The sequence below is a fragment of the Dermacentor andersoni genome, chromosome 1 (genome assembly GCF_023375885.2).
Source record: "Dermacentor andersoni chromosome 1, qqDerAnde1_hic_scaffold, whole genome shotgun sequence".
NCBI classification, from domain to species: domain Eukaryota; kingdom Metazoa; phylum Arthropoda; class Arachnida; order Ixodida; family Ixodidae; genus Dermacentor; species Dermacentor andersoni.
Window position 1 is genome coordinate 67,787,052 of NC_092814.1, and position 27,300 is coordinate 67,814,351.

The 27,300-nt window shown below is 43.8% G+C and overlaps 1 protein-coding gene and 1 long non-coding RNA gene across 2 annotated transcripts in view; one reads left to right on the plus strand and one right to left on the minus strand.

The window, feature by feature from the left end:
- Positions 1-12,539, plus strand: part of LOC126545497 (uncharacterized) — a 62,077-nt gene extending 49,538 nt beyond the window's left edge. The window contains exon 4 of the long non-coding RNA XR_011892329.1: positions 11,280-12,539. This is a non-coding gene — a long non-coding RNA (uncharacterized lncRNA). The remainder of the gene's footprint in view (positions 1-11,279) is intronic.
- Positions 12,540-12,630: 91 nt separating this feature from the next.
- LOC129380135 (non-structural maintenance of chromosomes element 4 homolog A-like) lies at positions 12,631-22,835 on the minus strand. The gene is made up of 2 exons (XM_055061580.2): positions 22,043-22,835; positions 12,631-14,463 (listed from the first exon to the last, which is right to left on the minus strand). Exons 1-2 carry the CDS (start codon positions 22,664-22,666, stop codon positions 14,098-14,100), a joined length of 990 nt encoding a protein of 329 aa, XP_054917555.1. The 5' UTR covers positions 22,667-22,835; the 3' UTR covers positions 12,631-14,097.
- Between the last annotated feature and the right edge of the window lie 4,465 nt (positions 22,836-27,300).

Below are 27,300 nucleotides of genomic sequence, written 5' to 3' on the forward strand. Positions count from 1 at the left end.
TCTCAGCGCTAGATAAAGTAAAGGAAAAATAGAACACGTTATGTTTATGTCACGAACCCGAATATATAGCGAGACGCGTTTCGAAGCTGGAAATGTCGGAGGAAAGAACTCGCGCGCTGTATTCGTGCAAATATATTAAGATGCGTATCTCTCGTGTGTCGCCTCTCCTGTGGCTCACGTGCTCTCACGCTGCACAACCTCTACTATAGCCGGTGACACTGGTAGCAGCACGTAAACAACACCCCCTTTTATAGTATTGTTATTTTATTATTATTATTCTGTTTTAATTGTACAAAGTAAACACCAACAATGGTCAACTTACGCCACCATCCAGGTACTCCAGGTACGTGTGTGTCTGTGTGTGGTACCCATTCGCTCCATTATGTCAATAACTACAAATGCTCATTTAGGCGTAAATCTCCATTTATGCGTTATGGTATATGTTTTTAACAAGTACACGTTATTTCGGACATTCGATTGTCTCGATTTGACAGGTACCATCGCGCTCAGTGCGAGATACAACGCGCGACCGCTTTACCACGCGCATTCGCGTTGTAGCTCATATTGAGCGTGATAGTACATCATAGCGCCATATACGAACCAGAAAACATATATATTCTAACGTGGAAACCGAAAGTTCGATCACATTAAACGACTTTTTTTTTTCGTAGATGTGCCAGAAGAAGTGCAGGGTAATATTCTACTCACATATATAAAATATCCACACTGAGACTTCCGACAGATGCGATTTCGTTTACTGAGGCAGTACACGCACGAGTCGGACATTCTAATGACAAAGCTTTCTTTCACATGAGAGCTATAGGTTACGTAGGAGCTAGGTTACGTAGGCGCCTGCATGTAGGCGTCTGCCGTTTGGGAAGTGGTGTCGTTCCTTCGTCTTGCGCAAGAGCGATCTATGAAAACACTATACGTGAAACCATATAAAGTTGACAGCAGCTTTGATGGACAAAAAAAAAAAAAAAGAAACCTATATAATATTGCCTATTGTAAGCTATTCCATGGTTTCAGACAAATTTATAACTATATTAGGTAAAGCTGTATAGGTAAAACTATACTGAATGAAAGAAGATATTCCAAATAGTCTGTACATTTATTGCGACGTACTATAGCGTATGCATCCAAGTTAATTTTTCCGCGTGCAAGTGCTTTTGTGGTGCTGCCTTGGGCGTGTTTCTGAATTTCTCATCTTGGGCTTAGATAGATCGCACCGTTTATTCAAGATGTACTGACGGCAGACACCGCTGGTTTCTCCGCCGCAAGCGCAGCATACAACTCTGGACGATGTCACCCAGCTCCAGAGACTCTAATTATTCGAAAACATGGAGGGAAAAGAAAAACAGTCGTAAAGAAAAGTTTCCCGCGCTTCTCCGCCTGCTTTCCCTGGTGGCGCACGTTTTTTTCTTCTTTCCCCTCCTAGCTCCATATACTGCGGTTACCCGGCCACGCTACTGGATCTTGGGCTCGATTCTCCCCCTCTTGCCTGCATTCTTCCCTGCCGCTGGACTGTTCTCCTTTACTTCCTTCTTTTTATTTTCGCTTAGCCCGAGTCGCCAGAGTGTATATCAGCTTGTCGTTGGAAGTAGGCATGCGCGTTTGCTCTAACAAGCGTTAAAAGAATCCTTTACTTTGCTTGTTCGTCCGCACTCAAATTTCGCAATGAGGTCGTATTCTTTCTTCTTGCGTTTTTCACAGAGTGTTTAATTAGTATTTCTGCTTGCCATGGTTCATGCGAAAAGGCACCTCTTACCCAGTCGAACCGGACCAGCTGCGAACGAACTAGTTTAACAGTAATGCAAAGCGTTTTACCAATGCGGACAAACAAAAAATACGGCCTTTTAGCAAAACGTCAGTTGAAACCAAACAGCAGTACGAGCAAAGTCATTAAAAAAGAATTTAAAGAAGTCAAGAGTCGCAGTCTGGTGCTTCTGCAGTCTGCAACAGCTGTGGCAGCATGCAAAATGCTTGTTATTATCGTAGTTGTGTACTTAGTGCAGTATATTTTGTGCTGTCTAACAAAAAGATACGTGGATCCAAAGTTCAGTCGGCAACTAAAGCCGGCCCGATTCATTGCCGGCTTGTCGCACCGACGAGCTTTTGGCGCGCTCGGCGTCCAGTCGTGCTCTGACGGAGGCCAAGCCCGTGTGGCCGGCCGCCTGCCGATGTAGCTGGAAGTAGACGTCGGGCCGACTGCTTTCGGAAGGCAGGTGGCCAGTGAAGCCGGCTTCCGACTATTTCTCAACAATCGGCCAAGCATGGGCAGTCGGCTAGGGTTGCTTGGGCTCGCGCTTGGTGGACCGCTTACTGGTTAGCCCTATAGCGCAGCGGGCGCGCGTACTCGATCGGTCTTGCGGTCAACCTTTGCCCGTAAGCGCCGTGACTGTCGCACTGTGATCTATCTTGGGTGAATGAACCTGCGTTTGTTGGCGATCTGTCTCTGGAGCCTTCTCTGCGCCGTGTCGGAGAGTCGACGAACCCTGCCGTAGCGCCTTTATGCGTTGCAGAGTGGAGGGGCGTCGTGCCCTTTCCTGACCGTCGCTCGTAGGGTGCGCCTTGTGCAAACCCATCTCCACAACGTGCGACCGCTTCCGTTGTGTCGCCTAGACCCTGCGGTGCGCTAATTAGAGAGTTTTAGTTTAAGGGACGCAAGCGGCTTGCGTACGCAAGAACTAGGGGCGCGGTACTGCGCATGCGCAGACCCCTACGCGAATGGAACAGTCAGAAATACACAATTGATCTCCGAGTCTGATTATACGCTCAAATCAATTCCTCAAGTAAGCGCGCACACATATGCGTGCGCGCGAAAACAAGCGCCAGAAACTACCGTTTCATCCGGCGAGGAGGATAGGGCGCGCGGAGAGCATTTCCTTCTCTCTGGCTTGGGCGATCCGGCGCGGCGCTGCTTGAAATTATTGCCATAGAGAAAGAAATTATTGCTGTCGCGTGCTACGGAACGATTTCGAGTTATTTTAGATCTTACTTTGTGAAATTTACGCCATGTTCGTTCATATAAGGTTGTCAGGGAAGCCTTTCGGTGCATCGGTAACTACTGTTGGCAGAAATATGTCTTGGGGGCGCAAAAATGTGACGCGCATAATCAGCCGCGGTGCACGCGCATTATCAGTCGCGGTGCGTGTATGTGTTGTTTGCTATTTTGCTTATATCGATTTTAATGTAACAAAGAAAACCGGCGTCTCTGTATTACCAGCATTAAATGGTAAATCAGTTCATTGTCTGATCGATTGGCGTAGGGAGTAAAACATAAGAGCGCATGCTCGTGCACGGCCAACTTACGGCAACCACGAAACATCTGAGCGGCAGGCGCTATCAAATATTTGTGATACACTGACATCGTTCTCACGCATTTCAAGTCTAGTATGCTTGAAATTACCATATGTCTACGCTAGCCTTGCTGCATGAGGCACACGGCGCTGCTCAACACAGCGATAACTGCGGTTGGTGAGCCAGCACGATACATATATAAGCTGTGTGCTTCGGCATTGCCTTTTTGGCTTGTATACAGCCATAATATATGAGAGGGTTCGCATCAAAAGAATGCGATGGCTAGTTTTGAGCGTAAAATTTCCGTAATACGTGTGAGTGCGTCGTAGAGCACTGAACGAACACAACTGAAAAAAAAAATTCGGTTATCATCCTCTTTCTTTAAAAAGCAAGAGAAAACGGGCTAATGCCGTACAACGTTTATAAATATATAACCGCTGATGCCGTATGCTTGGACCATGCGCTATATAGAACAAAGATATCTGTAATCCAGCACCTACTACTGCTTAGGACGCTCGCGCAGTTCGTAAACGGTCGCTTTGCTGAACAAGCTTAATTCAGACTGTAAGGTATGCTGCTATTACTAGCCAAAACAATTTTATTCATGGGTGGAAACCTCATCCATCCAACCAAGTATAGTCACGCAATGTAACCTGCAGCGAACAGTTTGAACGCTTGTGGGTTCTAAAAAGTATATTGAAGTGCATCAGCAAAGTTCTTGCTAGAGTAAGAATGAGTGTCAGTCAATGAGGAACTTTACAAGACTCGGAGAGTTCAAGAATGTTTGTTGAATAAACGTATCAATAATGTATTCAATAAAAGCTTCAATAAAGTATGTGCTCTTTTTCCTGCTATACAGTTGTGCATACGGTGTGAAAGGAAAAGCTGATATCCACCTTGTAGCCGCACAAAGCTACAAAGGCAACACCTGCAGAAAGGAAGATTTCCGTTGACAAAAAAATTTGGAGGACGGTTAAGCTTTGCCTTTAAGAGTGGAACGCGATAGCATTCAAAGATCCCTGACTGCTTCTCACGCTTCCCGGCTAATGCCGCGTATGTAACCGTTACGTTTACCGGGAAACGCTAGCAGCGAACGCTATGCACGAAGGCGGGGTTTCTGGTCGAAACGCAGCCTTTTACGTGGGCCGCGACGGATGGATGGATGTTATGAGCGTCCCCTTTGGAACGGGGCGGTGGGTTGCGCCACCAAGCCCTTGCTATTATACTGCCTAGTGTCCTACCTAGGTTAAACAAGAAAAAAACAAAACACTATCAATTCCCACAACCAAATTTTCTGATCCCCTATTGCGATCTTTGCTTTTGTACGTCTCCATTTTTTGTTGTTTCCCTACTTTTCTTTCACTAGTCCTCCAATCGCCTCTTACTAATCCCTATTGCGGACATGTTTACTTTTCCCCTGCTCTCGCTGAACCCAAGGGTTTCAAGGAGGCCAGTGGTGCCTAAATCGACCGCTGCATGGGCGGACGTCTTCACATTCTAATAAAACATGCTCCATCGTTTCCCTAGCTTTACCCCAGCAAGCACATGCTTCTTCTTCCTTCTTATATCTCGCTTTATAGGTGCGTGTTCTAAGGCATCCCGATCTCGCTTCGAAAAGTAATGAGCTTCCTTTTGAGTTATCATAAATGGTTTCTTTCCTGATTTCGTTTTTTCCTCTTAAGTAATTACTCATGGCAAGTCTCTTTTCCATTGCCGCCACCCATGAGATTATTTCAGCCTCTCTGACTTCCAGCTTAACGTTCTTTGTTGCTGTGTTGTTCACCCTACAGGCCGCATACTTGCTGGTAAGCTTCCTAGTTCTTTTCCTCCACTGTGAATCAATGTTTTTCCTGTACAGATGCCTCAACACTCTCCCAGCCCATTTACTTTCTTCCATATTCCTCAGTCGTCCTTCATAATCAATTTTACTGCGAGCTTCCCGCACTTCAAAACTAGTCCAGCCCATATCACCCTGCACAGCTTCATTCGTAGTCTTCCCTTGAGCGCCCAATGCGAGGCGTCCCACTGATCTTTGGTTCCCATCGAGTCCTGATTGTACCCCTGATTTAAAGCAAACAACCGCATTTCCAAAACTAAGTCCTGGAACCATTCCACCTTTCCGCATACCTCGGAGCTCCGCGTACCTATTGTATCCCCATACCGCTCTGTGCTTCATTATGGCTGCATTTCTCTTCCCCTTCACTGTTATTGTTTTTTCCTGTTTCCATATATCTATTGGCTTCGTTTATCCATATCGCAAGGTATTTATATTCTCTTACCCAAGGTATTTCCTGGCCCTGTATTGCCACTGTCTGTTCAGTTTTCACTGAATACCATAACACCCGATTTTCTAACACTAAATTTCAAACCTAAATTGTTGCCTTCATGTCCACAGATATTAGCCAGACGTTGCAAATCACTTTGCTTGTTAGCTAACAACAAAATGTCGTCCGCATGAGATAAACCTGGAAGCTGCTGCTCTGCTGCTGTACCCGTCTGTTTGTGTGAGAGATTAAACCCGATATTACTTCCTTCTAGCGCCCTCTCCATCCTCACCATGTACATCATAAACAGCAGCGGGGATAAAGGGCACCCCTGCCTCAGTCCCTTGTTGATATGAACTTTCTCCTCACTCCTAATCCCTTCCCATTCCACGCAAACGGTATTTTCTAGGTAAATCTCTCGGAAGCTGTAGACAATCGTCACCTAAGCCTTCCCCTTCCAGAATATCCCACAAAATGTTGCGGTCTACGTTGTCATATGCTCCTGTAATGTCTAAAAAGGCCACATACAACGGTCTGTTTTCTACTTTTGATATTTCACTACACTGAGTAGTGAACAAGTTAACATCCAAACGCCTACCTATTCTGAAGCCATTCTGAAGCTCTCCCAAAATACCATTATTCTCTGCCCATGCTTGAAGCTTTAATTTGATTGCCTGCATTGCTAGCCTGTATATTACCGATGTAATGGTCAACGGTCTATACGAGTGAATTCTACGTTTCTCCCCCTTACCTTTATAAATTAAATTCATTTTACTTTGTCGCCAACTGTCTGGTATTCGTCTATCTTTTAAAGTTTTTTCCGCTGCTTTCACCAGAGCTTCCTTACTTTTTAGCCCTAGTTCATTAATCAGCCTTATGGGAACCTCGTCTAGCCCTGTGGCTGTGCGCTTAGGAATTTTCTCTTCCACTTTCTTCCAGTTTAAATTTGTCAGCACCAGCTCCTTTTCCACTTGGGTCTCTTTCACGCTCTTCTTTTCTTCAAATACAACCTCGTCATTGCCTTGGAAATATTTGGCTGTTACTTTTCGGATGTAATTTATTGCCGCTTCTCCTTCCAGTCTGTTTTCATCTTCGTCTAGGATATGTTGTTGTATTGTTGTTGACTTCCTGCCTAATAATTTTATGTGGTTCCAAAATATTCTAGGTGCGGCCTTCTTTTTCTCACGTATTTCTGACAACCAACGTACGTTCACTTTCACCTTTTAATTTTGCTTGCACCAGTATTTGAACCATAGACTTTTTCTCCCAGTATAGTATTTCCCGTTTACTGGTAACTTCATCCTGCGGCAACTGCGCCTTCTTTGCCTGCCTGTGCTCTCGAGATGCTTTCTGTCGTTCGGCGATCGCTCCTCGTATCTCCTTGTTCCACAAGCTTTTCGGTTTCTTTTTTCCTTTCCAGCGAACATGTCGTTTCTCTTTCCGTATTTCTGTCGTTATTACACTTAGAAGCTCACCATATTCCCACTCTTTACTTGGCCATTTGCCAAATTCTTCCTCAACTCTAGTGACTATATTTGCTATTTGTTCAGCGTTCAAATTTGGACTGGCCATTTTGCTCTCCTTGCTCTCTTTCCCAACTACATATCCCATATTCAAAATGATGCGTTTATGGTCACTCCCTATGCTGCTAAGTGCTGAACCCTTCCTCATCGAGGACCATTTCTTTCAACTTATCATGAATTCCTTCTGTCATCAGGCAGTAATCAATGGTCGCATCGCGGCCGAGGCGAGCGCCATCTGGAAGTGTTTCAAAGAAGCGGGCGCGCCGCTCCGTGTACTCGGATATTTACGCACCGGCGTGCGCACATGGCGCACGCCGTCTCCAGTCTGTGCATCGTAGAAACGCTGAAAAAGGGGTTTGTTAGAGTTTTCGCATAGCAGAATTATGTTTTCTCGTATATTCAAATTACAATCCGAGACCTATAGGTTGTGCGCAAGTCGTAGTTTACGATTTTTCCGTGTATTTTAGCTTGAGAAATTCAATTCAGTGAATTCCTTGCGTCAAATAAATATGTGTGGTTCGAAAATATTTTTGCCGGAACGACGTCTAACGCTGGACGCCGCCGCCTACGCCGTATTTTCTGCGACACGGGCTCCTTAAACGCTGTCGCGTGAATATTCGTCCAGGGATTGCATTTGGCAGCTCTGGTACTCCGGGTATAGTTTTCTACTACTACTAGCAGCAACCAGCAACTATATATGCTGTCGCCTTATCAAATTTTTTGTCACCCAAGTTAGCCATTCAGTAGTGTTGAGTCTTAATAACTGGGGAACTGTAGCCATGGAGTTACGAAGTTATATAATGTTTTCTAATGCAATACACAATTTGACATTCGAGCTTATGCAATTATGCAAGTAATGTCAAATTTATGCAATTAGTTTTGAGTAACTAGTTAATAACAAAAATTTTCGACTGTGGGCAAGGTGACAGCTAACAAAACGCCGTTGGTACCAACATCATACCTCGAAGCTCGAAGACCTTTTTACAATGGAGCTGTTAGAACCTCACTGGGTTTCTCTTGACGTTCGCAGCTTAGCCGAGAGAGAGTGAAAGCAGAGCATAAAAATATTGCGCAGCATAACGACGCGGCGAGGACACAGGTGGTGCGACGTCATTGCTGTCCGATAAAAACCCACGCGCTCGCTTCGGCGGATTTCAAGCTACAATGCAGGTACACGGCGTCGCCGCTAGCATCCATAACACTCGGCGGTTGCCGCCGCGTCGCATCGGTGCAGCGTCAGCCACACGACACCGACGCATATGGCGTCTCAACAAATCGCTTCTGTTGCGGCGGGCGCCTCAAATATCGCGCCTTTCCTACCTACGGCTGAGCGGGCAGTGTGAGCTGAGGCCTGAGAGACGACGGACCGATCTCGTCATGTGCCCGATCGGAGCGACGGACCGCTCCGAGGCCTTGCTCAGCTACATTCGTAAATGTGAACCCGTTTTCCTTGTTTGCTATATACCCATTGTAACCGTCACTATCTGCCTGTAAATAAATTCAGTACGAATTATACTGACATCCGGCATCGTTAGTCCCGGGATACCGAAGCAGAGAGCAGTGCATCGGCTCTTCCTAAACACGAAGAAAGAAGAACCCGGCGGAGGAAGGAAAACGTTACTGAGACCGTAAGGTTGGAGCCAACTAGAAATGGAAGTCTCTTTAGCTGTGCGGGACACAGTGAAATTATAATAGTTCACTGAGGTGTTCAAAATCAAGCACACACACACATAGGAGGCTGGTGCTGTCTTATGTGGAAGTGCTTCGCGGGCCGAGGAAATGAAGTTCTGCTTGTACTTAAACCAAGATGGCTCAAAACTTTGTGTTGCACAAGGTACTTTAGCTTTCCTCTTTAATGCAACACACTCTTCCCTGCTGCCTAAAGCTCTCCTAGGCACTCTGAATACTACTGTGCTCAATTGCTTCATGGCAAGCTGTGCTGGATTGCTTCTTGGCAAGCAGTCCCATCGCCTTTTATTTCTGGGCTCATGGTCCTAAATGGAAGCTTTAGCTTGGGAGCCTCTATGTATGGGAACGAACAAATAATTTTTTTAGGAAATACATGCACTCATTTTAATAAGGTTCATAGCATTTACGAGAAAATGTTAAAATCTGGTAGCTAGTGAGTACATAATCTAACATATGCAATTTACAGAACCACAATGTCCGATTTTGGTGCCAAGTTATGGATTTGTAAACGTGTGCTTCTATTATTTTCTATCATCAATTTTCGCTAACTTTTGTAGATAACTTCAGTCCTAAATCAAAATTCTGCTTCCTACTCCTAGAATTTCTAGGCTTTAACTCCCAAAGAGAACAAATTTCGTTTAAATAGGTCCAGTGCTTGCCTCACGAAAACTTTTCTGCATTTTACATGTCTTTGAACAGCTAAAGCGGACTTGGCCTCGAACTAAAGCTTGCTCTTAGAACAGAAAGCTTTTATTCGTGCGAAGAGCCCTGAGCAATGTTTCCAAGGGGCTGTTGAGGAGAAAGGAGACAGTAGTAGCAAGTAACTTAAAAATGCACGTTGTAGTGCCATGCCACGTGCCCATCATCGAGGTGATGAGAGCTCCCACTTCTCTGCGACGATTCGACATGGGAGGGGACTTCAAGAAGCACCGAGCCATCTCAGTGACAAATCAAGAATTCGACGAGGGTGACGTTATCACCCACCCCGACGGGTTCCTGCGGACAAGTCGCCAAAGGGATTTAAGGGAGAACCGGCCCATTGTGAAGGAGAGAGCCGCCTCCAGCCACCCAGTCTGTCTATTGCGCTCTTACAGCTACACGTACGCTATCATCCACTATCTGTAAATATTGTATAAAGTTTTTCGTTTCTTCTTCATCTGTGGAAAGAGTCAGTCTCTCATCCTTCACCCCAAGTCACAACATGTAACTCTACCTTTTATGCATTATTATTGCCAACATTTGACTAGAACAGCTCATCAGATCAATAGAAGCTTGCAGGAAGGTTTGCAGGCAGTGTCCTTCTTACGTGTGCCTTTGCAACGTTCACACCAAATGGTAAGGTTGCTGTACCATATAAAATTAGGTGCCTGCGTTCAATTATGTAACATAAGGAATCTTCACGTTTTGAGAAAGATATCAAATTCTTACAGATTGAATTTGCAGTTACTCCTTCAACAAAGGTTCTACATAATTACACAGCGCTCCTCTGCATTGCAAGAACAGTATACCCCTTTTACTCTGTAGCTTCCAATAAATAAGCCAGTCGCAGGGTTTTGGGAAAAATCAAAATTACACTTCAGGTGTGACAGCAACGAGCAGCTGAAGCACCCTTCACAAAGCATGGCTTGTGTCAGTTTAGTTTCTAGAATGCACGAAACGCGCACGCGTCAGCTGGGCGAGCTAGAGCTAACGGCATTCTGTCTTACAAGAGGGCACCACTCCAACTTCTCGCCGCTAATAGGCCATGATGATGATGATGAAAATGTTTTATTGAAAGGAAAAGGGGAGGGGAGTTAGGAGAAGGGTGGTCAGATTCTTATTCCGGAATTCCGTTGGCTAAGGCCGCCGCCCTAGCTCTTTCCACGAGGGCTCGCTGGTCCTCGAGGGTTGAGCTGGACAGGGCTACCTCCCATCCTTCCCACATTGGCTGTTGTATAGTTTCCAAGGCACTATTATCCTGGCAGGCCCATACCATACGGTACAAATCTGCTTAAAAAAAAAAAAAAAAAAAAAAAAAAAAAAAAAAAAACTGTAGGCCGATTTCGTAAAAATATTAAAGGTATAATAATCGTTGGCAATGTGAATTTTAGGGCATTTATGGTGTGAAAAAAAAAAAAACAAGAGAAAATTGCCATGGCAGCCTCTGTTTCACTTGTAAAATTACATGTGGCATCACATACGTTCCTATTGCAATAACTTAGTGCCGGCACCCCAAGCAGGCAAACGGGAACTTCCATAAGTTGTTTGCTTTGCATTGTAAACCTACTACATTCTATAAAGAAATGTTGCACATTGCAATAAAATGCAAGCAAAGGAGCTAAACAAGACCAGTGTGAATAAAAATTAAGCAGTGGCATTAGGCAACACAGTCTAGTAAGTGCAACAGCATCCATTGTGCAAGTAGGATTTAAAGTGCCGACAATCAATGTTTAGGACAGATGATCCTGCATGTTCTCATGAACAGAAAATTTGCTAAATCTTGCAGCAGTGGTATATATCAAAGTTTGCAGAACCGCCAGGACCAGGACCATAAGGCATGCCGCCACCTCCGCACCTGCCGACTTGTTTAACTTCAAGCCTGTGTGACCTGGCGCCCATGCCAAACAGACAAGACGCAAGTGTTGGGAATAGATGAATAAAATTCTCTGAGAATGGTAGACGAATTTGGTATTGACAGAACAGAACAAATGGACAGGTAGTTGGTCATAACGGCTGAATAAACAGACGTGGGAAGTTATTGTAGTGCTAGAGTAATCGCCAATAACTCTACCCGGAATATCGGTGTGGAGTCAGGCAGTGAAAAAGAAAATTACCAATTCAATGGTGAAAGAATGCCTACTCTTGCCTTCTCTTAATTGACAGAAGCACCTGTGGCTATCACTGCATTTATTTGACGGCTCTCAAGGTGCTATTCTAACAAGCTATTTAATTATCTAATAAGCAGGAGTTAAGCATATTTAGGAAATATATCAAATTCAACGCTTACTGTAGGAGCCAGTAGATTTGGGATAACCATATCATGGATCATTACTTGTAATTAATGGTTCTAAGAGCTTTTGCACAAGAATTACCTGGTGACAGTAGTCGAGACCACCGACACAAAAAAAGATGCAGCCAGCTTACGAATGAACACAACCAATTAGGAGACTCTCTGGGGAAAAGCAGAGATGTTCAGGAATGTTTGGACTGTTAGTATACGAAACCGAATGCAAATCACTACAAATTTTGGACAGCCAAGACAAATGCAATGCCTCGTGTTCTAAAATAAGAGGTCGTAATTTGCAAGCAGGACACCGAGAATAACCTGCAACAGAACTACCAAAAATGGGGCAGGCATACGAGCAATAAATCATCACCATAGTCCTCTTTGCATTTCGAAATGACTGCTGCTAACTCTTTGAAAGAATCAAACTGCATTTGCTTCTTTACACGATATACTCATTCTGTGAATACTAATTGATCTGTTCTGTATAAATCACACACAGGTATTTTAGCAATTCTTATGAAGACGTTATCTCTTGACATAACATTAAAGAGAGTCAAACAGAAAAAGCTAAAGGAAATGCAAGGAGTGCACTTTTGTTGACATTGAGAGAGATGTGTAGTCCGTTAAGCCACACTTCAAAATCATTCAAAAACAACTGCAAAGCTTTAGAGAATGAATCCATCACAGTTTTCTTCGCATTGCTTGCCATGAACAAGTCATATGCATTTTCTTATTTCAATGCCTACTACTAGCTTTTGGCATGTGTGTGCATTATTTGGTACTTTACACTTGCTTTGCTGCCATATGTAGAGAAAAAGTTTTCTTGAAACATGTTTGATTATTCGATGTTCCCATTCAGTACAAGGAATAAACAACACATTTAACTTTATTTGAAATGAGGGCAATATATGCAGAACAATGAAGTAAATATAAAACAGCAATGACTGAACTGAATTGGAAATCATTTGGGGCTCCTTGAGCTGGGAGGCTCCAATGTAAGTATTTTGGTGGTCAGCGTGCCAGGTAATGACAGCGTAGAGGAAACTCCTTCAGCTTAAGACGTTTTCAGCCAAGGTGAAGCAACAGGTAAACTCGCACTTCCAGTAGCTCATGCCACATCTTCGCTTTCCTCTCCACGCATCCCACCAACTTCTAAGGCAATCACTGAACATCTTAACAGTGAACTTTTCAGGCGTATAACCACACACACTGCAGAACAAAGTAAACTTGCAGCGACCGAGGCTGCGAACAGGAACGAGGCTACTAGCAATCACTAGGCACTTGCGAAAATGGTAAAAAGCAGCACGAGAAAAAACCTCAGTATTCTTACATGGCACCTGGCTTCTTTCTGGTTACCACTGACAGGCACAGCATCGCAAAGATTACAAATGGCCTGCACATGAGAACTGAGACATTCACTTAAGGGGAGACGCTCCCCAAAAAAAAACATTTCTTTAATATTTGTTCTAGAGATTTGAAGATCCACCCACTTATAGAACATTTTAAGCAGATTTCAAGCATGCCATTAGTTTCTGTGTAGCTGCTACGGTTCTTGAGTTAAGTCCTATACAATGGCAAACTAGGGTGATTTTCCGGGCACTTTATTGTGTAGTAAATTTTTTGCAAAACGCTTTGTGCTGTAGTTTAGCTATTTGTAGACTGCAAACTGCCATTATCTATTCAAACAGTGCGTACAATTACTGGAACTATTAAACCAAATTAGGACACTTCAACCAAATTTTTTCACAATCACGTGAAAATAGCCTTGTACACTTACAATTGCCTAATAGTAACAAAACTTGGCATACATACTCTTGAAGATATGTACAGTGCTAATATCTACTTGAAATTGCAATATCTCCAAGCAGTAAGTTGCAAAAGCACATGGTTACATTTCAGAGAATTGAGAAAAAAAAATTTGTTGAAATGTTCGAATTCTTTTGCATAGTTTCAGTAATTGTACACACTGTTTGGCTAGATATCTGCACTTTGTGATTTACGAAGAGCTAAACAAGATACAGCACAATGCTCTTTGTTAAAATTTATTACATAAAAAAGTGACCATAAAGATAACTATACTTTTGCATTGTGCATCACATAACTCTAACACTATAACAGCTATACAAAAAGTAGCGCCATATTTGAAATCTGCATACAAAACTCTATACTTGACTGAACTTGGAAACCTCTAATACAAGTAATAATTAAAAAAAAAAGGTGCTTCGTGGAGCGTCTCCCCTTAAATGCGGAGAGCCATGCAACCAAGAACACCCTCAGAGGATCAGTTCTGAACGACCAGGCACCATTCTTGGACAGAGACACATGCTCAATACAACTAATCTGGAATCACAGGCTCTGCAAGATTTAACGCCACGACAGCGTCTTGCCATTTCTTCATGGTCATCGTCATTAAGAACACTCCACCTTTGTTGGCCTCACGCTCGGCACTAGTGTTTCCGAACACAGGCTCCACCACCACCTGGTAAACCTCATCGGGCTTTATACGGGCGTGGCCCTCATTGACTAGGAACGACAGGTGAAATATATTTTCACATGTCTTGGAAAATGATTGTGGGTGAAGTACAAATTCAAAATATGGTACTGGCTCCCTAGACTGATTATACAAGTCCTTCAGAAGCTGGTGGATCACACTGACACGTTCTGTTGTTGTCTCTTGGTTTGTCTGCTCCACGGAGCTCACCTGAAATCGCATGAAAGAAAGTGTAGGCTATGAGAACACTTTCAAAACAATGCCACAAGGACAAGCACACGTAAGTACACTTCAAATTCATCGTGGAAATATTAAGACAACAACATTGCTTAGTGCAAGCTCTATTTTAAAGGGACACTAAAAAACAACCAATTTAGACTGACAAGCTATGATAACTCTATTTTCATTAATTTCATGGTAACAGGTTAATAGTACAAGACAAAATTAGGATAAAGCTTACAATTTTGAAATTTTGTGCGAAAACCCCAGCACCGCTTAATGTCAGTTTGACATTGTGGATGTCTAGTGTATTCTCATATTTAGGCCGATGTGGCACAGTAAGTATTCTGGAAACTTGATAACTTCGGTATTTACATTTTTTAGACTACAATGCAGTTCACCTTTACTTATAAACACTTAACCGGGTCTGAGCAGATGCAGTCAAAATCCGTAACATCATGGAGAGCTGGTAGAGCTACTTCAAGGCAGCAATGCCACCTGTTATTTCGTTTCTGCATGTTTCGTCGGTTGTCAAGCTTCCTCTCGTGGTAAGAGTGGCTTTCTTTCACTATTGTTGAAAAACAATATACTAACACAGCTAATTTTATTTTTCTCTTTAGTGCTTCTTTAAAAATGGAATTTTGTTTTAACCTAAAAAATCGTACAGACTAGTTCGAAAACTGGTTTCTGATAGCAGCAGCACAAGTACACAGTGGCCAGTGGCTGCAAAATACAGTGAGGAAAAATTGGAGTGTTCAGAAACAGAACAATATTACCACAGCCTGTACACTGGACAGCTTCACGTGCACCAACTAGTCCATGCTGCCATCTCATGTAGCTGAGCGGCACGATTTGGATAGCACGGAAAAAGCTCAAAGGCCACTAGTAGACTACCGGTAACGTGGTTTCAACATCCGTATGCTATTACAGAAATGCCCGTCCATTGAATGATGAGTAATATTTCAAAGCAACACATGGACTATTACAGATGCCATGAAGACGAGCTCCAGATTAATTGTAACCACCTGATGCTCTTTATAAGATGCTCCCTAATCTTTGTAGTACATGCATGAAGACTTCTGAATTTCACCCCCATGTGACTGCAGCTGGGTACAAAAATATGAAGTATGACCAAGAATATTTCTAAATAAGCATACAATATACCTTCCGATCTGAGACCCTTAAAAATTCGCAAAGATCCTACAGACATGAAAAAGAAATAACACCCCCTTTCTTTTTCTAGGGGGACCTTGAACATGCACCTTCAGTGAGAAACAGACACACAAGCAGACTTGGAACAGAAGATTGTCTTTATATCACAGTTATAATTTTGGCGAGCTTACTTTAAAAGTATACTTGTTTAAAGAACGTACCAGTCTGGCATATGGCATCTTGCATTAGCACAAGAGGGCGGTGAAGGTACCTGCCGAATTTTTTTCTTTGCACGCATTCTTTTTTTTTTTGCAATCGTGTAGAAGTGCATGAATATGCAGCGATTTTTTAGACTAAATTGAAGAAGAATGAAACAGTGTCAGAAGCGAATCAAATACTTTTTAAATAATGAATAGCTATTATTTATTTTATTAATTTATTTTATTTATCACATACTGCGGACCGAATGCGGTCCAAGCAGGAGAGGTAGAATACAAGAATGAAAAAAATATTTGACCTTGAAAAAAAAAAAGCATGAGCATTGACAAAAAGACTAAAAAATGGACAATGCATGATTATACAAAACTGAATGAGATATTGTACACATAAGAAAAAGCCATAAAAGAGAAGCAACGCACAACGTTTACGACATAGCACATCACAGACACGGCATTCTGACAGTCCAAGTCACTCATCAGGGGCAAGGAGGAGAGAATCATGTGGCAGTGCATTCCAATCTGCGATTTTATTGGGGAAAAATGAATACTTATAAACATTTGTGCGAGCAAAAATAGATCCAATAAAGTGTTGATGCCTATGACGAGATTTTTCAAATGATAGTTTAGTTATGTATTTTTTGGGGATCAATACCTAGTTTCGAAAAATATAAGCGGTTGAGGAACTTAATTTTAACAATTCTTCTGCGTTATTTCAAGCATTCCAGCTTAGCTTCCTGCAACATAGCAGACGGAGAGTCCTGGCGTTTATAGCAGTTATATATAAAATGAGCCGCTAATCTTTAGATTTTTTTTTTTCTATATCTGTCATGTGAGGGCCCCACACAATACTTGCATACTCAAGACAAGGTCTTACTATGGCTTTGTATGCCTTGTTTCTTAGTTGGTTTGACGATTTTCTTAATTTGCGTTTTAGGAAACCTAATTTTTTTACGAGCTGAAGAGCATATGTTATCAATGTACACGGTCCATTTAAGCCTGGTCGTAATCGTAATTCCTAAATACTTATATCCCTCTACTTGTTTGATCATGTCACCGTCACGCAGTATAAAATGGTCCGACTATAGCTGCTCGATGAAACGCATGAGGTGCAGCTTGCCATATCTTGCGGTGTAGTATGGGCGGGGTAGTGAAGCGAAAGTTGACAGTTGCCGCCGCTCCATTAGAGGGGACGCCGCTGCTATGGGACTGCTCCCCATCCGGGGAGGCGCCACGCATCAGTGTGGAAAATGTTCTCTGTGTGCGTCGGAAAGATTTCGCACCTGGCTTGCATGCCTGTTGTCTGCACACATAGTAGTGTAAATGTGTTGAGGTGCTTGTGTTGAATGTGGCATTAGGCCACGCAACTGTTGCATGCCGCTGTGTGCTACTAATGCAAGAAAGGATCCATTAATCCAGTACCACGAGTTTCCGTGCAATGTAGAATGTCGTAAAGCATTGCTGAAAAACATTTCACAACAGGGAACAAGTGGCAAAAGAAGCGTTTGGGAGCCGAGTGACAGGTCTTTGGTGTGTTCACTTCACTTCACCGACGGCGACTATAAGAAATCAACGAAGCTGAAAATATTGCTTCCAACAGCTGTTCCCAATGTTTTTTCCAAGCTATCCGGAGTAAAAAACACGGGCGGAAGTGCCGTTGAAGCAGTCGTGGACATGTTTGTGATGCACTGGAAAAAGCAGCAGCTGATCGTAAGAAATTGGAGCAGAATACAATATTAAGTGCATCTGCCTTTCTTTGGACGGCGACGACGAACAAAACCTTGTTATTGAGACGTCAACAGAAAAGTGCTCCGAAAGCATTTTGCTTGTCGATAAAGCAAGTAAAACAACGCTGAACCTTGTGAATGTATTCGGCAATGCAAAAAGGATAGAGCACCGGCTCAAAATGGGAATTAAATGCCAGGAAGACACGCCTCAGAAGCTGCAAGCAGAGCCGGATGTAATGAGGCAGTGGCTTCAAGACTATGATGACAGTAAACAAATCCAGGATTTTGTGAAGTTGCTCAGGTCAGCAGATGAAGGTGACAAAAAATGCTCTTTTTTATCAAAAACCAAGTATGCAATTACTGCAGCAAGAAGCCGAAATATAATGAATTATTGCAGAGTGTGTGCTTTGGAAGGCATGTTCAAGTAAACGCACATTAGGACGAGAAACCTTTTCAAATTTCCATGCTAGGCCACATTACAAAACTACGTCGGCCAATCAACGGGTGAAATTGAGTGACCACTTTAATCGGAGAACGCCTTCGTGTTGAGTACGAAGGACTGTGTAGAACAAGAAGCTTTCTGTTCTCTGATAACCATAGATCAGAAAAATAAGAACAAGGTAAAAGCGGGAGCTAACATTTCGACAAGTGGACTTGTCCATCTCCCACCTTTCCTGTGTTTTCCACAGATCAGAAAGTTATATATGACTGACAGGGGGACAAGATCTTTGGTATCGTTGACATGGCCACTGCAGAAGAGTCTAGCAGTTTGCCACTGGTAGCAAACCACTTACTATGTTTCGTTCTGAGAGGCTTATCGATGGCTTACATAATACCTGTGGGCTACTTCTTCACATTGTCTGAAAACTGACAAGCTATTTTCCATGACAACGGAAGTCATGAAAGCAGTTGAGCAAGTGGGCTGTCGCGGAGCGAGAGTCGTGACAGACAACCACCAGACAAATGTTTCCTTGTTCACGCGTTTTTCCCAACATGGTGCACTTGCTCATGCAGTTCCCCATGCGTTGTGGGAAGGCGAGTCACTTTTCGTGTCATTCGATCCAAACCACCTAATCAAGAACATTCGAACAAGTTTTCTTGAACGCGAGATCTTAGATAGAGGGCAAGTCATTCAGGGCGACTTCTACTTGAAAGAACTTTTTGACATTCAGTCTTTTTTGCTTTTAAAGCCAGTAACGTTTCTTACACACTCCCATGTCGAGCCCACCAACATCAAAAAGATAAAAATGCGAAGAGCCACGCAAACTATGTCTACCGAGGTAATTGCGATGCTCCAATTTCTCCAGAAATACCCAAAATGTCACCCTGAAGCACCTCTGTTTAAAGACTGCGGTGCCACGATTTGCTTCCTGAAAATGGTAGCACAGTGGTATGCCCTCCGCGACATTGGAGCAGTGAAGCTGCGGGGACTGCAAGAAGGACAGTTTTATAGCACAGATGATAAACGGCTTTGTTAGTTGGAAGTGGACTTTGTCGGCTACCTTGAGGACCTCCAGATGAATAGTGGGAAGTAGACTAAAAAAATGACAAGACACCTATGAAGCTAAGCTTATGACGAGATCCACAGTAACACTGACTGAGTACCTCCTTGATTATATCAAGTAAGCATTTTTGCAGCTGCACAGCTGAGCTACGTTTTTGTTTAGTTGCGCATAATCAACTGCTTGTTTTTCAGCTTCCGTTATGTCCTCGCACGAGACCTCAATAGCGACCCTGTAAAATCAATGTTTAGCAGCCTTGGGCAGTTTCACGGCGAGAATGACCGAGTCGATGCGAGAGCTGCAGTCTTCATGGCGAAGAAACTTCGAAAGGCGCTGTTTACAAAAACAAAACAATACAAGATTTAGTCATGCACATATAAAATTTCCAGGTTGGAATCCTGCAGGCAGCACAGACTGCAAATGCACCTACCACTTCAGAGATGAAAACAGTACTCAAGCTAGCCATCGAGGGCAACAAAACTGCTCCCCTTCCAGATGCCATCAACTTTGCTACCACAGAACTTGCGAGTGAGCTCGGTTTCATACAATTCTGGTCTGAAGCAGAAGCTGACTTAGAGATGGTCCCACTTGTTTATTTGACCGGTCCTCTTGCACGTGTATGTGAGGAGGAGGTACGAATGCATTTCATCTTATGTAGTGTGCAGGAAATTTCTAGCTGTCTTATATACCTCGAAGAGTTCAGTGATCCCACTCATAAGTATTTCAAGTGATTTGTTTGCATTTCTGTGACATATCAATTTATATTTTCGTGTAATGTAAGCCTGTCAATTATGCTTTTTTGCAGGTAGCATGCGAGTGTTGCAAAACCTTAATGCAGGTAACCAACTTAAGCAGTTTACGGGTCGGTAAAAAACCTTGACTACGGAGAGCTGAGATAACCAACAATGCAAGTAACTGGTCTCTCAAGCTTTGCCAACTCTTGGTTTCAACACCCCTGCCACATTCTGTAATGTTGGGAACTGACGTGCGACAGGGAGGATCAAGGCCACAGCGACGAACTGTGCAAGGTGTTCCTAAGCAAATTGTTACAGCTGTTACTGGCGAACTGCGCTGGTGACCTGAATGCAACTGTGGAGCAGTTAAAACTCGCCTACAAGCCTCTATCACGGAAGGTAGTATCATTTTAAATATGTTGAATGAGGTGCTTTTCCATGGCTGCACTTCATGTAAATAAAGAAAATAACACTTGACACAGCCTCCCTTGATTTTTTTTTCACAATTGCTGTATTCACACTGCACTCAACTTTTTTTCACTGCACCGTCTTTACATAACGATGCTAAACATGCCGGGAATGTGGCTGAATGTACGATCGGTTATAAACTGCATCCTACCCCATTTTTACAAAGCTGAAACTAAAGAAATCTGGCAGAATATAATTATCCAGACCTATGTGAGCATGCACGCATTTGTAAGACGCTTAATTTCACTTTATTTTTTTTAACCAGCAAACAAGCACCTCAAGTGAGGCAAGTAAATCAGCACACTCAAGAAAAGCGCCCGCTGTATAAGCAGCACTGCCGCTCGATAAAGAACTGGCCAGTTCTCTCGAACAAGGGTCGTGTGGCTCGAAACCAGTGACAAAGGTGCCCCTATGAGAGCCCATTAGCAGCCAAATATTGACTTCCTGGGTACACTAATATCCTTGGAAGCAGCGTTGAGATTTTATATTTTGCAAACAGAAAGCACAGCTCTCGTGTCAATCAAATCTAAGTGCGGCCGCTGCATGAAGCATACGGATGCAGTCAAGTGAACGCTCCCACCCACGCTCGCCTGTCCCGGATCAGTGGTGCTGCCAGAGTGGTGGGGAGAACTAGGCGCCTCACACCAGTTTCGGGCAATGTGGCAGGCCATACCTCGTGTGTTTCATTGAGCAGCCATGGTCCAACACTGTGTTCTGGCCTCTAAGACCAATTACATGGACCTTCAACCAAGCAATACATATTTTTGAAGATAAGGTCTTCATTGGAGACTTCAGATCAATTCGGTTTCTGTGGGATCTGACCATCTGGCCACTTTTGTCTCATCAAGTGCACATGGGACAATGGAAAAGGCATTAAAATGAAGCTTGGAACAAAAAATACACTAAATTAGTTAGGAGCAGTTGTTATGAGTGATTAGAGTAAAAAGGACAAAATGAACGCCAGATGCACTCATTCAAACTGCACGCCTAAAACCGGAACCGGAAGTGTGGCTTTAGTCAACGAAAAATATGGGCCTATCCCAGAGATAGTGTGGCCTGGAAATGTAGGCTAATCCCAAATGTAGTGCAGTCTAAACAAACCACATCGTAGACTAATACACTCAAGAAGTACTTGTCTTTCTTGCATGTCAACTGCAGTTGCTTGCTTCACTTGTCGCTTGTTTTTCAATGATGTTAATATATGCATTTCCCTGCTAATAAATGCCCGAAGCAGAAGTATAGCCGTCCACACTTCTGTCAATGGAATTGAATCTTAGTTTGCTGTGATGCAAAAACATTGCCGTGTGTGCATTGCTGGCCTGTTTGAGAGACAATGCTTATGAAATGCACAAGGCACAGGTTGCGCAAGCGGCACAGTATTCTGTGCGACACCTTGACCCTAGCCTGTTTTGTTATTACTTTGCAGCGCAGCACTCAAGAAAAATTGTGGATGTATGTACCTGGCTGTTTACATTCTTGCATAATCTTTTACACAAGGTCTGCCAGCACTTAATCAGAGGCCAGCTTTCAAGAGAAGTCGCAGACTGTAAACATAAGCCTTGCTGAAGTCTGCGTCATACGGCTAGAAGACTACAGATCAAAAGTGGAGAAGGGCGAAGAAGGGTGTGCGCGCTTCTGTCTGTTACGCCCTTCTTCGGCACCGCCAGTTCGTGCGCTGAAAGAATAATCAACCAGCTCATTCATTTCCGTTGCTAAGATAAAGGAAGGCTTCGCGAACCGGTCACTTCTCGGGACGGCACTGCGCGCGTTACCTGCTTAGGGACGGTCGGCGCCCTGTCCGGAGCGTCTTGCACTGTGCGCTTGGCCGGCGCCTGCCTCGTCTTGACCGGCGCATCGCCCGCCGAGCCGTACAGGTACCAGAAGGGGTGGCTCGTCCTTGCGGTTCCTTCGGCGAGCTTCCCAAGCTTCGCCCACGCCTTCTCTGTCAGCGGGCCGGTAGGCGAGTCGGACGTGTCCGATACGAAGTCCCGGACCCGTGCAGCGAAATGCTCCGGGTCGAACTTGCGCAGGTTCAATGGCAGCGAGGTGACCAGTTGACGTCCCCGGGATGCCGCAAAGCTGACGATGTCAGAGTCCAGCACGGCCTCCGGTGCGTGGGTGACATCTTCGAAGAGGTCCTCCGCCGTCAGCAGAGCATCATTGGCCGGAAGCTTCTCGTCCTCATCCACCTGTCTGTCAATGACAGTGCGGTACGCGTGGCGCAGATTGCGCCCTGACATGGTATCCTGGGACCCTGAACCGTCCTTCGACCCGGAACAGTACTGCAATTCGGACCCGACGGCGTCTGACGCCTGCGACATTGTCAACTGGCTCAGACTGTTGGAGAGTGTAGATGTCGCAGATGTAGGTGTGTCCGTACTCGCAGCACGCGACATCGCACCAGGGTGACGGTACTTGCAACCTCTTTTAGCTTTCTGACGCTGCGTCGCTGCGTGAGTGGGAAATAGTAGAGCTGACTGGCGATGCAGGCATATGCAGGCATGGAATAAACACGCAGTTCGCGCGTTCGACGCAACGTTAACTGACGTTACGTTATAGATGGATTGCGACTACACCCTTTGTATGGATGGATGGATGGAAGGTAGGAGCGTCCCCTTTGAAACGGGGTGATGGCAGTTGCCACCATGCGCAGCTTTTTATTTTCCGTTTTTTTGTTTACCTGTGTTATTAAAATTCGCGATTTTCTTTAAATACGTCTTCCTACCCTTTTAACCTTATGTCACCTCTCTGCTTTTGAGCTACCTATCCTGCAATCGCCTTTTGCTAATTTCCTAATTTTGCTAATTTTTGTAACGGGCGGCGGCTGGCGTCCTACTCCCCCTCTTCGCTTGTATCCCCTTCCCCTTAAACTTTAGTTTTCACTCCCCCCCTCCCAAAATAAATAGAACCGCAGCTAGAACCATATTCTATGCTAGAACCGCAGCTTCCTGCGCTCTACGCGGTTGTACGGGACTGGTGACCGGCCCTGGTGACCAGAGTTTCCTACAAGAATTTTGTAGGAAACTCTATGCTGGTGACCACACATCGTTACGCAACTTCCCAAATAACAACACGAGTCGGTTTTGGCACTTGGTAGAGCAGTAAAGGAGGAATCTAAAAGAACTGTGGTTGTTCCGCAAATATACATTTCTCTATCATTCTTCCAGAGATAATTCGAAAAACGCTACTACAAATCTCTATTTTGCACTTTCGTTGGTTAACTTGTTCTTGGCAAGGTTCTTCCTGCGCATCTTTTATGCGCGAGTCCATTTGATGTGGTTCTTTGTTTGCCAAGTAAAGAAGAGGTGTATCTCACAGGCGTATACCTGTGAGATACACATTATTTCAATTCTTTTTTGTGGGTTTACACGTCTTTATGGCGAATGGTAGGCATTATTCACATTTGTGCTAGTAAAAGTACCCTCCCCCTCATTTGCATACAAAAGTTATCCTGCGTACGTGCCTGCCAGGAAATATACTATCATAAGAAGCCAACAAACACTGACACCAAGGACAACATAGGGGAAATTACTTGTGCTTAATAAATGAAATAAAGAAACGATAAATTAATGGAAATGAAAGTGGATGAAAAAACAACTTGCCGCAGGTGGGGACCGAACCCACAACCTTCGCATTTCCCGTGCACTGCTCTACCAATCTACGATGTTCTTCATCCACTTTCATTTCCATTAATTTAGCGTTTTTTTAATTTTATTTATTAAGCACAAGTAATTTCCCCCATGTTGTCCTTGGTGTCAGTGTTTGTTGGCTTCTTACGACATGACGAATAAAAAAATTGGGCCCCTCAGTTAACACCCTTAATCCTTCTCGTTTAGGAAATATACTAGTAATTTTAAACATCATCACATGCATATAAGAGCCCTGTAATTTAAGAGAAAGGAGTGCTTAAATTTATTTTTAATGTGAGCCAAACTTCTTGCTTGGCATATATATTGGGCCGCCGTTCCTGCGACCCGGTCGCAGGAGTGGAAAGGGGGGGTAAGCGTTATCGTGCCCTGGTCGTTCGAACGCTTAGGGCCCGAAAGCGTTAGGTTCACCCAAATAGACGCTAAATAATGGTTTGGCTTGGCTCCGTATATTATTTTTAAATAGGTGGCGCTAAAGCGATGAACGCGACGATCGAGCCATGATCGAGCCCTGAATCGGTGCTTCCGTTCTGCCCGTGCGGTCTTCGCCTGTGTCCGTGGCTGTGGAGGAGTGATTGTAGCTGTTTGATGTCGTTAAATGTGAGAGCTTGTGGCGAAGTGATTGAGTATGGCCGTAGTAGTTCTGCCCATGTAGTGTTTTGCGGACTTCACCTGTGCCTGTAACTGATCGTGTTGCCCAATAGCTTTGTGGAAAGCGACGTGGTTTGTGTGGATGTCATCGCAGCGTTTGCCAGTTCCTGGGTGGCCCGTGTGCCAGTTATTGATGGCGTTGCCCAGTAGCTTTGTGGAAGTTGATGTACCTTGTGTGGATTTCGTTGCCGCTTATGACTGCCTTAATTATAGGTGGTCATGTGCACGCTGCCTTTTGAAGCGCGTCCGAGCGCGAGAAACTTCGCCGATTTTTTTTGTAAACAACGTGGGCGTCTCGAAATGTTAGCTAGAAATCAACCAGCAGCGAGCCAAGTCTTTATTTTGTGGTTTTTCTAGCTTATGCTCATTCGAGCAGCAGAAGGACAAAAGGTCCGTTACATAATGTCAGTTCCATAAAATCAGCTTTGCCGCAATACAGTCATGTTATGCGGTGAAGCATACGTAATGTATTGCGGTAAAGTATATGGAAAAGTAGGCAGGGACCACTGCGTTACTGGGGCGATTTTCTTGTATTATGGTCATGGCCGTGCGCGAACAAGGAAAAAATCACTGTCGAAGCGCATGGCAAAACCTTGCCAATGCTTCAATTGGAAAAAGAAAGAAAACGAATTGAAGTGGGTGATGCCAAAAACAAAGCCTTGACTTCTGTATTATCAAAGCAGTTCCGAGAATGGCCAATCATATTCCAAGCTCCTGCATTATTTATGATTGTTTAAAGTATATGCATATATTGTGCACCAGCCTTAGCACCAATTCTAATGTACTTTAATGATGTAAGTTTAATAACACGTGGCAAATATATAATTTGTGCTGTTTATAAGCGGCTGTTTTCATCTGGTAATGTGTACATTGGCTGGAACAGTTGATGCATCCTCCTTATAGAACTCATTGAAATGTGAACCACCTCTCAAGCCATCATTGTTCTTGCAGTTGTACACCAGATTTCACAAACATGGGGATAGTTATGATATAGAAAGAGTAGCTGAGGCTTAACATATCCACATGCATGCACAGGAGTGCGGGAGTCGACCATCTATCTCTCTAACTCAGGTTGAATGTGCATACTTGAGTAACATGTAACACTTGTTGGGTGTCAGGTTTCTTTTATTGTTAGCCTAGTTTGTGTTTTTTCTCCCATTTGTAGGTTTTAGTGTGTGTTGCTGTGTATGTATATAATTGCTTCCAGAGTGGCTTTCTTGCTGCTAATAAATTTAGAGAAGGCAGCGTTCCTCATTTTGTGCATCAGACAGCAAGTGAGCATGTTTCAAAGGATGTTGGATTTTGTTGCCATAAGCAACAAAAAGGCATAAGCATATAGACTGCTTGCTGGAGGTACTCTTTATAGCATTAAGGATATTATCATGCTGATAACTCTGTGCACAATAATTAGAAAGATCACATCAGGTCTGATATGTCTTCTTGCCACCATGAAATCTTGTCAGATGCATAACACGGGACATACACCACAGATCTTGGCCAGCCATTCTCATTTGTGGTCTCGACCTCCTACCACTGAGCAGACTGGTCCAAGAGACAAAACATGCAACTTTTATCTGATTAAATGTAGTGCATGTTGCACAAAATTAGATGCCAGGTGTTATTGTTGACACAGATACATATCTGTGAGCCTCATAAACTAATGTCAAAAGAAAGAGAGTAATACCCATGAAATGCACTCTTGGTAGGATGGCAGGACCATTCTCTTGCAGAGTTAAATAACAACCATGCAGCAATATCATGATATCAAGCTGAACAATAATTCACTCCAAGAATAGGTTTCTTCATGCAACATTGCACTGATAGTCTTGAAATACAATACCCATTGCTAACAGAAGGCCTTCCAAATTATGCATGACAGGAGGGCATATTTTAGGAAGCAAGAATGAAAACGGAGCCAGTTAACTATGAAAGTTGTGAATGCAACTCTGCAGAAGTTAGAAAAATGAACCAAACGGAATAGTTTAAAAGTAAGTGGTTTAGAGACAAAAGGCCGTTTTATTCCATGCCAGAAAAGCAAGCAGAGGTTGAAATGCTTTCCACATACATACCTTCAAGGTGCATGTACAGGGTCTGTCCTGAGAGTAATGTCAGTAAGGCGATTAAAAATCATTTATTGAATTTTTTGTTACAAAAAGTTTAAGACTCTTCAAAATACTCTCCTTTTGTGTCAATACATCGGCTCCAGCGAGACTTCCAGCTCTCGAATGCGTTGTCCTCCTCCGGAATGGCCTTTAATGCTGTGGTGCTAGCTGCTTTAATCACGTCCGCTGTCCCAAAATGATTGCCTTTCAGGGGTGTTTTGAGGCATGGAAACAGAAAAAATTTGGGCGGGAGCCAAGCCTGGGCTGTACGGGGGCTGGGGGATCGTTGGCCCCACTGCATTAACCAGGTAGTCGGTGACGATGAAGGCACTGTGGGCCAGCACATTATCGTGGTGCAACTTCCAGTTGTCTGCAATGTCCGGCCGGATATGTTGAACCCTGCGTTTCAGTCTTTCAAGGACATCCACATAAAACTTGGAGTTCACAGTGGTTCCAGGTTCTTTAAACTCATGATGAACCAGTCCGTGGATGTCAAAAAAAAAAACAATGAGCATGATCTTGATCTTTGATTTGCTCATCCTGGCTTTCTTCTGGGGAGGGCACGAGTGTGTGTGCCACTCAGATAATTGCCTTTTGGTCTCCAGGTCATATTCAAATACCCAAGTCTCG

Excerpts from the sequence above, each read along its gene's own strand:
- LOC129380135 (XM_055061580.2), bottom strand. The coding sequence starts at position 22,666 with ATGTCGCGTGCTGCGAGTACGGACACACCTACATCTGCGACATCTACA. Across the intron at positions 14,464-22,042 it reads CGCCGACCGTCCCTAAGCAG|GTGAGCTCCGTGGAGCAGAC; the intron begins GTAACGCGCGCA and ends ATGCGATTTCAG.